Raw genomic sequence first — 13,974 nt, 5'->3', positions numbered from 1 at the left:
ACTGAAACATACTTTCAGTGTAAACCATGCAGAGCCATTCACATCTTTATTTTCCTTTTTCTTAAGAGTCATGGTTCAGTGGTCTGAAAATAAGATAGGGAGCAGGAGCTCCTGAATTCCAGTCCTGACTTTGGCATTCCCTTCCCAGTGCATCTGGGCAAGTCACTGAACCTCTGTGCCTCGGTTTCCTCCTTTGTAAAATAGAGAGGATCATCCTCGCCTATCCAACAGCCAACTGGGTTAATCTTTGTAAAGTACTTTGAAAAAGTCTTCTTTTTAGTTGCCCCTCTTCTGAACTGTCCTTCATTGCAGCCCCAGTCTGATTATAATGAAGTAAGTGTATTTATTAAGGAAGAAGAGATAATGTCTTGATGCAGGCAGATAAGAAAGGAGGAGATAATTGCTTTAGGAGGTACAATCTGATCATTTCTATCACTTTGTAAGAATCCCAAGCTCTTTCAGATCAACTAACAATATTTTCATTATAGTAAAAGACAGAAAAAGAGAGAAGAGATGGTGGGGGCAGCAGCTTTGGGTTCTCTCTGATTTGTTGCATTTTACAGTATAACTTCACTATTTATGAAAGTATTTGTTACGATTCTTTACATGTTTCAACATGTCGTTTAAGTTATTTAAAATTTGAACGGCTTTTAAGGTGAGCAGCAAATAGATTGAACACTCTGATTCCCTGTTGCTACATTTAAGTGAGGTTTTTAAGTAGCATTTAGGTTTCTGTTTCTGAGCAGTATATTTATAGAGACAGACTTACGTTTTAGTTCTTAATTAGAACTCATGCCAAAAAATGTACTGCTTAGCTATGTTCAATTTTATAAGGTGTTTTGGACATGAGTCAGATTTCCCTTATTTGTTTAAGCATCTCATGCCCTGACAGCTGCTGGATTTTGCTGCAGCTCTGGTGGGCATTTCTGAACTGTACATTAATAATGAAAGTCAGGTAGGAAAACAACAAGGAGAAAAATCCATATATTCATCAGTGCAAAAGTTTGTCATGGTGTTCTGCTAACAAAACACCAGCTTCCACTGCTCTCTGAAACAAAAGGTCCAGAACACATTGGGTACGTCTACATTTCAACAAAACACCCATGGCTGGCCTGTGTCAGGTGACCCAGGTGTAACCCACACACCTTCTGGGTGTGGTGTTCTGTCCCACCTAGTGGCACGGAGACCACTTGAAGAAAGAGAGAGAAAATGAGTCTGCTCTTCAGCCTTAGCTAACAGCCAGTTGGCTTTTAGTTTATGCGGTAGAGGCTCATGCACTAAGCTCCAGAAGTCCCCAGTTCGATCCCGCCCGCCAACAACTGGGGTCTGTCGGCGTTACACAGGCTAGGGCTACGAGGCTATAAAATTGCAGTATAGCCATTTGGACTCTGGGACTCTCCTCTCTCCCCCCTGCAATTTTATAGCCCCACAGCCCAAGCTCAGCAAGCCCAAATCAGTTGACATGAGCCAGCCATGGGTGTTTTATTGCAGTGTAGACACACCCTTAAAAAACTAGACTTCATGCCTAAGAACTTCACATTCACCAGCAGGCATTCTGCCTCCCGTAGGACTACTTTGTGCTGCTGGAGTCCACTCAGATCCCTAGCGGCTCTTCTGGTCAGGATGGAGTTGGCTGTATATTCCATCCATTTTTATTATTTGTTTGTATTGCCGTAGTGCCTAGAGGACCCAATCAGGGATCAAGGCCCCACTGTGCTAGATACTGTGCACACACACACACACAATAAAAGGGTAGTCCCTGCACCAGTCTAAGCATATGAGAAAAGTCTGTGAAATCAACAATAAATATGCTCAACTTCACAAGACATGCAAGGCAGCTTCCCCTTATAGGTTCATTTTGGATACGGAAGGGAAAAGGTGTATTCTGTGGGGAGGGAAAGATAAGAAGAGGACAGAGCACATACCTGTCAGAGATCTTTTTCAGGATGTTTTTCCACATTACAAAACAAAACCTTCCCGGGGCTTTTCTGTTTTATATTCAGTTTATTGTCAGTAAATGCATAGAGTTGTTCACATATGGTAATTGCTTATGTTCATATATTTCTTCTTTTTAAAAACATTCCAGATGGGATACACTCCATTACATGTTGGCTGCCACTATGGAAACATAAAGATTGTTAATTTCCTTCTGCAACACTTTGCTAAAGTTAATGCCAAAACGAAGGTGAGGTTTTCTTTTCCCTTCACTTGGTTTATTTTTTTAAAAAAAAATCAAAACCCTCTCCTGAGAACACTGCAAACTCTTCTGTTTTTCCATCCTTGGCAGAATGGGTACACCCCTCTACACCAAGCTGCTCAGCAGGGACACACCCATATCATTAACGTCTTGCTCCAGAATGGCGCATCGCCCAATGAACTCACTGTGGTAAGGGACAAGAGAAAAACATATTGTGGGTGGCTTCTTTTCTAGCATGACAATGCTTTCCCGACGGTAAAAAGTGCTGTGCCACTACATCTCAACAATGGAAATGTAGAAGAATGTGGGGCGGGGGACAGTGGGAGAGCATGAATAAAACAGAACAGCCAGCCTGTTATCTCAGCTATGAGACATAGCCACCTTAGTGCTCTACTTTTCCTGAAACACCAACTACTTTAAAATGCATTCGTAAGAGAATATAATTAGGCTTGTCAGAATTCAATTTTTATTTCGACGGATAATATAGATGTTTATTTTTGAGCATTTTTTTTCTATTTTAACCAAGTTAAACTTTCACAGTTACAAGAAATTATGGGGGTGACAGCCATGAAAATTATTTAATGACAGTAAATATTGAGATTCAAAATGTTTAAGCTTTATAACCATTAAAATACAAATTGTCAACATCACATGTCAAAATATACGAAGTAAATATCCTGAAACTGAAGTCTAAGAAGTATTTTTCTTATTTTGCCTCTCTTTAAATTTCATTATTATTGATGGAATTTTTTTTTCATCTGTTTGGGTCTGTGTGGTGAAATTGACGTTTTCCAACATTTAATGATAAAAATTTAATCCTTCTATTGTACTGGTTATTTCTCTCCTTGCCATTTATGTAAACAGTTAAATGCCTAACGTTACATGTCCTGCTGCTGGAACTTTTTATTGCATTGACTTATAAACATTTTCTTTGAACTCTGAAGTAAATTTTTACTGAACTTATTACTTGTTCTTATAGCTAAGCATTGTTAATGCATATCCATTTTTATTAATTTTTCAATTCTCAGAATGGGAACACTGCCCTGGCCATTGCTAAACGACTTGGCTACATTTCAGTTGTTGACACATTGAAGATCGTGACAGAAGAGACCATGACTACAATTGTAAGTATAGTATATTTCAATAATGAAATTATTATAACTTTCTTAATCTACAAAGTTATACAAACATGGTATTTAGCTTTGTTGATAGATACCTGCTGAGATTGCAATCTGATTGTTAAAGTGGCCATACATACTGTTAGTAATATAACATCCGTATGCAGTCAAATATAAAAAAAAATCATATTTACAGCAAATTTATTTAAAAAGTGCTAAAATTCAGGTAATAAATATCACCAAAATGTATTGCAAAAACCTTACTGAAATTGATTTTTATACACAGTATAAATAAATTGATATTTATACACAGTATAAATAACCAGGGTCCCAATCCTTCAACTAGATCTGCATGGGCACAGTGTCCTGCATGTGGCGATCTAATTGCAAGCTTGGGGCCTCAGTGCAGTAACTTTCCTCATATGGTTTTGTAAACAAGCAGAAACCAACATCGATCTCCTCTCTTCTTAAGAGACCCAGTTCTGAATGCCTGCAGTGGTTCACTCAGTGTTCTCTCACCCACCAGTACCTTCAAGTAGTAGCGCACAAAATATACTGTTGTAGGGGCTTGCAAATGTCATGATTTAGTTTAAAAGCAGTTCTTCCAAACTGACAAAATTGGATGGAACACCACTAGAAGGGTTTGTACTGTAATTGTGGGATGCTTCTTGAAGGCAATTAAAAGATTAAGTCCCAGTGTTATCTGTTAGTGTTAAAAGTACACCATCAACTTAAATATGTCATTTCTGTTTGAAAGCATCTTACTGTTGTTTCAGGTAACAGTGCCAGTGACCATAACTGAAAAAGATTAGAGTGAAACATTACTGCTCAATTGTTTTCAGCTCAATTACATTTGACAGTACTTCATCTTTAATCGGGCTCTCTGTTTCTCTTTTAATCAGTTAGTTAGTTTCTCCTGTTGTTTGTGTGCGTCTTTCATACAGCAACGGGGAGAGAGACAAACGTTTTTAATAAGAGGAAAGTTTGATTGAAAAAGAATAAAAATTGGCAAGGGATTCAGAGGCAGGCATAGTGCTTAAAAATGACATTGAGCTCATTTTTTGAAACTGACTACATTTCAGATTGATGGTGTCCCTTTGAAAAGAAGACATCTAGGCCCTGGTCCTGCAAACATACATCAGCATAACTTTACTCATGTCAGTATTCCTACTGAAGTAAAAGGGTATAGTCACACGGGTGAAGTTACACACATAGACAAGTGTTTGCAGACTCAAAGTCCTGCCATATTAATTTTATAATGAACCACAAAATGTTTGAAATAGATACTTAAGGCTCACTTTATGAACAAGCCCAGTGCTTCCATTGCCTGATTTATTATCATATACTACATTCTCTCTCAAGCAAGCCATTTCAGATTAAGCCAGTTTGAATACCTTTGAATTTAGAAACACTTTTGACTCAGCAACAGGTGATCACTTGTTTGACAACTTTAATCCAGTTAAATTTACAACTTTCCAGATTTAGCACTGACTACAAATAGTTGTTAAATTCATGTTGTAAATTAAGGGAAGCTGGAATTTACTGATGTCTAAGGAACATTTTTAAAATGCTTACGCACGCCAGCCTCAAAAGGAGGAGATATCTAAATTTGGCAGTATAAGTAAGGTGAACCCATTAGAAATAACTCTAATGCCTCAAATATATTTTGTCTGACAGGAAACCTGTTTTTCACCTTTGCTGGTGACCAGTTCCTAGACCCAGACCTTATAATTTAGAGTGTATGTACATAACTCCTTGCACGGTATCCATATATGTGTTTTGCAATAATAGTGATGACCAGTGTGACACCGGCACTTGTTTGAGAGCTCACATGACATTCTTTGGTGAGCTTGAATGCATGCACCAGACACAGGAGATTCCTGTACCCTGTATACACTCCCTCTTTGCCCCTTGCCAGTTGGCACTAAGAGGTTCCTGGATCACAGGTATGTTCTCCCAATATTGCTCACTGCTTAATGACAAAATCATCACAATATTAATAGTGTGATGACAATATCTTACGACAGTGGTCACCAACCCGTTAATCGTGATCTCCGGTGGTGTAGTGGGGCTGCCACTAAGGCAGGCTCCCTGACGGCTGCAGCCCCACACTGCTCCCGGAAGCAGCCAGCATGCTCCCATGACCCTGGGGGGTAGGGGTCTCCGTGTGCTGTTCCTGCCTGCAAGCACCACTCCCACAGCTCCCATTGGCTGGGAACAGGAAACCGTGGCCAATTGGAGCTTTGGAGGTGATGCCTGCAGAGAGGGTTAGCGTGCAGAGCCATGTGCCCCCCATCCCAGGAGCTGCAGAGGCGCAGTGGCCCCTTCCGGGAGCAGTGTGGGGCCTGGGCAGGCAGGGAGCCTGCCTTAGCCTCGCTGCACTTCCGTCCATGAGCCGCCCACAGTAAGTGCCGCCACACCCCAACCCCCAGCCCTGAGCCCCCTCTCGGAGCCAGCACCCCATACCCCCTCCTGCACCATAAGTCCCTGCCCCTGCCCCAGTCCTGACCTCCCTCCCAGAGCCTGCACCCCAACACTCTGCCCCAGCCCTGAGCCCCCTCCCAGAGCCAGCACCCTGAACCCTCTCCTGCACCCCAACACTCTGCCCCAGCCCAGAGCCCCCTCCTGCACCCAAACACACTCCCAGAGCTTGCACCCCTCACCCCCTCCTACACCCTAACCCTGCCCCAGGCTCAGCCCAGAGCCTCCTCCTACACTGCGAACCCCTTGGCCCCAGCCCAGAGCCTATACCCCCTCCCAAACCCCAACCCTCTGCCCCAACCCGTGAAAGTGAGTGAGGGTGCGGGAGAGCGAGCAACGGGGGGCGGGGGGTGGAGTGAGCAGGGTGGGGCTTTGGGGAAGGGATGGGGTAGATCCTGGGTTGCTCTTAAATTCAAAAAGTGATCATGGGCATGAGAAGGTTGGAGGCCACTGTCTTACGATGTGACTGACCCTTGTTAACCAATCTTCTCTTATTGTCTTTGACTATGGATCCGTACCTACATAAATTGATATTGTTGGGATGATAAACACCAACGTTCATTTGTACCTCCTACTTTTGACTTATTTCAGAGTAGCAGCCGTGTTAGTCTGTATTCGCAAAAAGAAAAGGAGTACTTGTGGCACCTTAGAGACTAACCAATTTATTTGAGCATAAGCTTTTGTGAGCTACAGCTCACTTCATCGGATGCATACTGTGGACTAGATTTCCACTCCATACGGCTAAATGCAATGCCTTGCGTAATGACAGGTTTCAGAGTAACAGCCGTGTTAGTCTGTATTCGCAAAAAGAAAAGGAATATTTTTGACTTAGTAAAGGAAGTGGATAATCGTTCCCATATTTTTTTCTTTTTCAACTGATGACTGCTGTACAAAGTTATCAAAAGAAGCGATACTGAGACATCTTGTGCGGATATTTGTTGAAACACAAACAGCACAAGGTGTTATGAATGATCACATAAATCCTCTTGGTAGCTACAAAGGGTCAGATCGTGAGATAACGATCTGCCTTGGTAAGGGGGTGTGTGTAGTTGCACTGTCCCTGGAGCCCAGAAGGGAGATTGTGACTCTGCTTATCCAGAGAGTGAGTAAACTGCTCTGGGTACTTACCTGGCACAGTTATGCCACCCAGCATGTGGAGAGATGGAGCCAAAGCTTAGCCCAGTCCCCACTCTGTTCTGCCTACTCCCACCTATCCCTCTCACAGAGAGGAGAATGTAGTGGCTTGTGCAGATCGCGCCCATGCTGCTATTCATGTCATGGGGAGCCAGTAAGCCACCATGCTAGCTGGGCACAATCTGCACCACAGAAAAACCATTTAAAGCAAGTGAATGCTGGTTCGAAAAAGCTGGCTAATTTCTTTCGTGAATTTTTTTTTCTAAAACTACTATTTAAAGCAAAACAAAATAGGAAAGAAACATCCTCCTTGTTTTTTGAGCACACTGCAGACAGAAAACTGTTAATATTCACCTCTCACAACTGTGGTGTCATCAGCTTCCTTGTGAGTGGCCTGTTATCAAGGCAGTTGGTTGATATATAGAAGACATTCAGGATCAAAAGCTGGCTTTTATCTTTGTTACTTCATGTGCGCTTTCCCTCTTGTCACTTCCATAGCTGTGTTCTATAATTCATTAGCTTATATAAAACCTATATTGCTCTGTCTTAAAATGTGCTAACAAGATAAACTTCAAAATAAAAAAATATAGTTAGATATGCTGGATAATAAGCACCAATCACCACTGCTTCTCTATCTTTTTAGCACCTCTCTTCATACCTTCTCTAAAAGTTACTTATCTCTAGGGAGATTCTAAAATATTTTTCTACAACAGGAATAAGGTTTATTGAACAGCTGACATCATAACAAAGAGTTGTAGGAGAGCAGCATAAACAAAAACTTGTTATCTCAAGCTCAGGCTTGTAGAGATCTAGATAATTGTAGGACAAGGATATTTACTGTTGCACACTGAGAACTCCAAATATAGGAGGCTCATTCGTAGACTGTACAACTAATGAACTAGTTGGGTTCATGTCACATAGGTAGGAAGATATATTATTTAATATGTGCTATAAGTAGAGAAAAGTTGCATTACATCAAATTGTGAATTAGATTACAAGAAATGTACGGTACAAAAAGGACTTCACAGCCCAAAATGCCTTTTAGTTTAGACACAGCTCTAGTCACAGAAACCCAGAAAACAGTTTTTATTAAAATCAAGATGTTGGTAATCAGTCACCAACAACATTGTGTGGTGCATTGTAGACTCTTGGCACTTTGAGATAGAATCTGAATTACTGAGGGCATTAGATTCTCCTGTCACGTAGTCATCTAATTTAAAGATCTTTTGAGGATATTCGGCCAAATCTATCCCAGCTGTAATTCCATTTAAGGTGGTACAAAGGGTGAATATGGGTTAGTGTATTGTGATTTTTTTTACCCATACTGTAATAAAACTCTAATAATAACTGAATAAATTATGTATATGATCTTTGATCCATACAATTCAGTCTGTAATAGACATGGCTGAGGCAAAATCTTTGAACATGCATTGACAGAACCTTCTAAAGCTGGTAGTTTAACCTTAAATAATTCCCACAGAACAAAATGAGTGTAAGGTCTTTAATAAGTTCTAAGCTACTTTGCTCATGAAGGAATGCTTCCATTATATCAAATGAGGACAAGAGCCAGAGAGACATAAACTTGCCACAGAATTATTTATGAAGCTAGACAAAAATAAAGTATATAAAGGTAAATGAAGAATGACAAGCTTAAAAGTTTGGATCAAAGACCACAACCAGAATCTTTTCAGTCATTTTTCCTCCTAAAACTTTGTTAATCGTTTGTGAACTTTGTGTCTGATGACTGGGAAATAACAGTGGTAGAATAAGTGGAAACACAAATGTGAGCATATCTTTGAATTTCGCTCAGCATTCTGGCTTGGATACAGCTATACCAAACCTGTACAGATTTTTCTGTAGGATCCAAAACATCATTCGTGCTTGACTGCTCTCTTACTTCAAAGTTTGTGGTTCCGGTAGGGTTTCAATATCCCCTTTTTTATTAAACCAGCAGGTCAGCTCTGAGCTATCTTGTCATATATAGCTACTTTAAATGAAGATTTCAGGCATGCAAACTCAGCTTTCCCCAAATCTAAGTCTTCTTATACTGCTCCCTGAACCTGAATGAGAATAAATGATAGAAGTAAAAATCAGCCATCTGAATGCATTCTGTGCAAAATTTTCTGATGAATATCATAGATTACCATAATATTATTACAGTTGTCACTATGGAAAATATAGGCAGTTCAAGATGAGGTATGTATTTAAAAATATTGCAGAGAAAATTAGCTCCAAAATCACAAAATAGTCCGATGCAGGAAGCAGGAAACTTCACACAGCAGAAAAGGACTTAATAGGTTAGGGCTAGATTGTGTTACTCTTGCTCCCATTAAAGTCAATGGGACTGTAGAAAGAGTAAGGTACTACTTTAGGCTCCTATTTTTACAAACATCTTGGCCTTAAATTCTTTCACTATACTTGTTTCTTTTATGTGATATGATCATTTTTTGGATCCTCAGAGCATTCTATCTGCTGTATGAACTTGAATATAGTTAAATATATTGATATAATATTAGGTAGTTTTATTATTTGAATGTACTGTATTTCATAATTATATGCAGCTACATGTTGAAACTGCAGAAAATAAAATAAAGGCTTATTCTGCTAATTTCAGATCATAAATGTGGCCTGTCATGTATTTTAACTTATAAATGTGACAATAAATTATTGTTTTTCTGATGAAAATGTCTGAACTTTGAAATGATCTTATTATGTTTAACAGACTGTCACAGAAAAGCATAAAATGAATGTACCAGAAACTATGAATGAAGTTCTTGACATGTCTGATGATGAAGGTATGCAAAAAGGGAAATTTTTATTTACTTTTAAAATTCTATTTGTTGTATCATAGATTGTTTGTTAAATTCTTCACCCCGCCCCATTGGATAATCGTTGTTGCAAAAAAAAAATTATTAGTTATGACATTATATTATTTTGTTGACATATCAGTGCTCTACATATTTACTTATATTGTTTACTTAAATCATGCAGTACGTAAAGCCTACACCCCTGAAATTCTCAGTGATGGTGAATATATGTCAGATGTTGAAGAAGGTATTTGTGCATTTTTGTATTGCGGTGATATTTAACTTCAACATTTTCATTTTATTTTCTAACTTTAGAAATAATCTCTTTTTTTCACTAACTTTTCTTATTACCCTACTAGCAAGAATCAGTACGTTAGACCAGAGTACTTCAGAAAATTGTTTGAGTTACTGCTAACATGCTAATTTTGCCCAGATCTTTTGCTTCACTATTTTAAAATCAAATTGCCAATAATTTTCTGGAATATTCTTTCTGCTGCTGCTGCTTCATAAATAGAGTTGGTTTAGTATTTTATTTTAAAAACTAAACATTTGCCCAAGAGATAAATATACACATTCTTGGGAAGAAACAGCTGACAACAGGAGATAACTTCTGAAAGGATCAGGTATAAATTTTACATTTCTAGTGTCTACCCTCCACAAAAGTGAATTATGGGATTATTCATTTGATACTGAAGACATACCCTGGTAAAATGAGATTTCAGAGTATAAAATCCCAATCATCATTTAGTGTAATGTCGCATAACTGCAAGTTACATTTGCACTGAATAAGACACTATATTGTACTTAAAAGAAGATGACTCCCATTTTGGTAGGACCACAACAAATTCAGTAATTGGGAATGGTGGGCATTACTGGATATGAGTCAACAGTGTGCCCTTGTTGCCAAGAAGGTCAGTGGCATTTTGGGATGTATAAGTAGGGGCATTGCTAGCAGATAGAGGGACGTGATCGTTCCCCTCTATTCAACATTGGTGAAGCCTCATCTGGAGTAATGTGTCCAGTTTTGGGCCCCACACTATAAGAAGGATGTGAAAAAACTGGAAAATGGAGGGCAACAAAAATGATTAGGGGACTTATGAGGAGAGGCTGAGGTTAACTGGAATTGTTTAGTCTGTGGAAGAGAAGAATGAGGGGGGATTTGGTAGCTGCTTTCAACTACCTGAAAGGGGGTTCCAAAGAGGATGGCTCTAGACTGTTCTCAGTGGTAGCAGATGACAGAATGAGGCGTAATGGTCTCAAGTTGCAGTGGGGGAGGTTTAGGTTGGATATTAGGAAAAACTTTTTCACTGGGAGGATGCTGAAGCACTGGAATGCGTTACCTAGGGAGGTGGTGGAATCTCCTTCCTTTGAAGTTTTTAAGGTCAGGCTTGACAAAGCCCTGGCTGGGATGATTTAGTTGGGGATTGGTCCTGCTTTGAGCAGGGGATTGGACTAGGTGACCTCCTGAGGTCCCTTCCAACTCTGATATTCTATGATTCTATGACTGCCGATACAGTGCTAGACTCAGACACAGAGCTGTGCCACCCCAAGAAGAGCCCTGAGAAGGTACTGTGGCTCAGAGAGGGCCTAATTAATCAGACTTTCTGTAGTGAACTCTATAGGGGCTGCAATAGAGCCCATTGGTCTTCAACACCATCTGGGAATTTTGAGCCACTGAACCATCCCAGTGGTTTGTGGTCCCAATCACCCCCTCTATGCTGGCCTGTTCATGGCTAGCACAGAGACATCCTCCACAGTACCCAGATTATTTTCTAGGGGGTTAATAGAATGCAACCAGGAGGGACCGAAACAATGCCATTCCTGAAAGTCTGTTGTTGATGGGGTTTTTCTGTTTGTTTTTAAATGTTCCAAACTGAAGGAAGCTGTCTAGCTCCATGAGCCATATAGTTTTACAGCTGGGTAAAGTTTCAGGAGTTTGATTATTCACACTTGTGTGAAGCCAGATCTTTGGATAGAAATAAGAATATTTTCCTCTGTTCAGAAGCCCACCTGGAGGCTTCTTCACCTGCTTTCTCCCTCCATCTGTACAGCCACGGAGGTTAATAGGTGCAGAGAGCCTTGCTCTTCGTGCTTGGATGAATTTCTCCATAAAGCTGAAGATACCATAGCACCACACAGAGACCATAATCAAAAAATCAAAGAGAGATTCTGCAATTATGAAGAAAGAAATGACAGTATTTTGTACGCTACCCATTCTATTCCTATTAGCTTGCATGATAGCTGTAACTTCTCCCAGTGTAGTAGTAGCTGCTATAGCAGTGGTCTCAGTTTTCCTCTCAAACTCTTTATTTAGACTTCCCTGATTCCGTGCTTTGTGAAATGTTTATTTTTACTTTCTTTTATAGTATTTTAAACTTTAGAAAATAAGGCCATTTTAGCCAGTCACTATGTTGAAATAATGTTTAATTTATGTGCTGAATCTCTTCTTTTAAAATTTCCACCAAGATGTTCCCATTATTATATAACTCCAACTGGATAACAATGTTGTTTTCCATTTGTGGTTAAAAATAAAAGTTTTAGACTATCATTTATATTTGTACTCTTCACATTCAAGTGCAAAATTATTGTAGCTTACCTGAACATCATTATTACTCAAGAAAGAAATAATATTTTGTTATATTACAGTGCTAGAATTAAGACTGATGCAGTATTTGAGAAATGTTCAAATATGAAATGATAATCTCAGAATTTGACTGAAAATGTTGCTTTTATTAATGTGTTGCAGCATCTGCAAAGACGATGCAAAGTTCAAACAGACTCACAGTAATAGTCTTGAGGTCTGTGGCAAGCTGAAGAGTTTACTAACAATTATTTTTAAAAGGCCAATTTAAAAATATAAATAGATTATGAAACAATTTAGATAGAGGAAGCAATCAGTTTGGTATATAATGAACCCAAGACATATAGTTGTCAGACCTTATCTCTGTGAATAGGATTTCAGATTAATAAATAGATATTTTATTAACCCATGATGATGCATTCAAAGGTGCAGTGTGTGTGTGTGTGTGAGAAAGAGAGAGAGATCTTTTTTTCTTTTAGATTGCCAACTCCTCAGGAGAGGAGCTGTTTTTATTTTGTGTCTTGTTCAGCATCAAGCACACCTTTGGTGGTTAACAAATAAATAATAATAATAAATTATGGGTTTTGATGCCCTCCCCCCATAAATCTTCAGTGCTGGCCAAGGATGTAGATGCAAAAAACCCATTTAAAATCATGAGAATCAATACATTCAGGGTAACAAAGACTAACTGCTACAAAGAACCTGGAATGGCTAGGTAAATAATGGCTATTGTAAATAGTCTAGTGCCACAGTTGAGAAGTGCACTAGCCTCACCTCCAGGGAGCTGGTTTCAAACTGAATAAATTAAAGCAGAGAGTGGCACAACTAATACTGCAGATCCATACAATCCCTAACTTAATTAAAGTTTGGATCATGAACCAAGATGCAGCTCAGACCCATATCTAGTTACAGGTGACAATGAGTTTTGGAATCTCTTACTCCTAAACCATAAGGTGCAAATACCCACATGCAACACCCATCCTCCTAACTGGTAGTCTCCACATTAGAGAGACAAAAGACTTGGATACACTAGGCATGTCTTATGGGGGCAGGACTAAAGGGCATTGACAAATGTGTGGGGAAACTGTCACTTTGTTTGCCCAAATTATGTCTTGTTTCCAATAAATGAATATTTACATGGCAGACGTGTAATTGATTTTCTCCACTGAGGGCGGATTGGTTTAGGAGCAACCCAGATCACAAAGAAGATTCTCGCTCTTCTTTTTCTCCTTCCAAAGCTGGAAATGTTCCAAACCTGAGTCATACATGCTTACTTTAGAAACTGTACCCAACATGGATTAAATGCTTGGAAGCAGCTAAGGTACAAAAAAAGAAGCCACCATAGTCATCGACACCAGGGTACGTCTTAATGGAAAAATTAACACTGAACTGCTTCCTCAGATGATAAGTAATTTACTTAAATGTAGGGAGATTCTATTCCATGTGCAAACTCAACTTTAATGATACTTTTAAAGAAATTCCAGATACTGTACAAGTGAAACCTGAACGTATAAGAGCTAGATTTTTCCCTGAGTGCTATTGTTTGCTTCTGTGAAGGCTTTCTGTTATGTCCATATGTAGGCTTGTGTTTCAAGCTCCATGAAGTTGCTTGGAGAACTAGGTTAGGATCCTGTAGCTAGTAGAGGTCAGGATGGA

At 39.4% G+C, this 13,974-nt stretch overlaps 1 protein-coding gene across 10 annotated transcripts in view; it reads left to right on the top strand.

Moving 5' to 3' along the window:
* The window catches only part of ANK3 (ankyrin 3), a 554,708-nt gene that overhangs the window by 446,553 nt on the left and 94,181 nt on the right, over positions 1-13,974 (top strand). For 9 of the 10 annotated variants that reach the window (XM_073353398.1, XM_073353395.1, XM_073353403.1 and 6 more), the window contains 5 exons: positions 2,087-2,185; positions 2,288-2,386; positions 3,226-3,321; positions 9,653-9,725; positions 9,922-9,984. In XM_073353398.1, the coding sequence (XP_073209499.1) occupies positions 2,087-2,185; positions 2,288-2,386; positions 3,226-3,321; positions 9,653-9,725; positions 9,922-9,984 (430 nt within the window). The remainder of the gene's footprint in view (positions 1-2,086; positions 2,186-2,287; positions 2,387-3,225; positions 3,322-9,652; positions 9,726-9,921; positions 9,985-13,974) is intronic. The other variant, XM_073353406.1, reaches the window with a different exon arrangement.

This window comes from Lepidochelys kempii, chromosome 7 (assembly GCF_965140265.1).
Source record: "Lepidochelys kempii isolate rLepKem1 chromosome 7, rLepKem1.hap2, whole genome shotgun sequence".
NCBI classification, from domain to species: domain Eukaryota; kingdom Metazoa; phylum Chordata; order Testudines; family Cheloniidae; genus Lepidochelys; species Lepidochelys kempii.
Note: the sequence above shows the minus strand (reverse complement) of the source record. Positions and strands in the feature narration are given on the sequence as shown.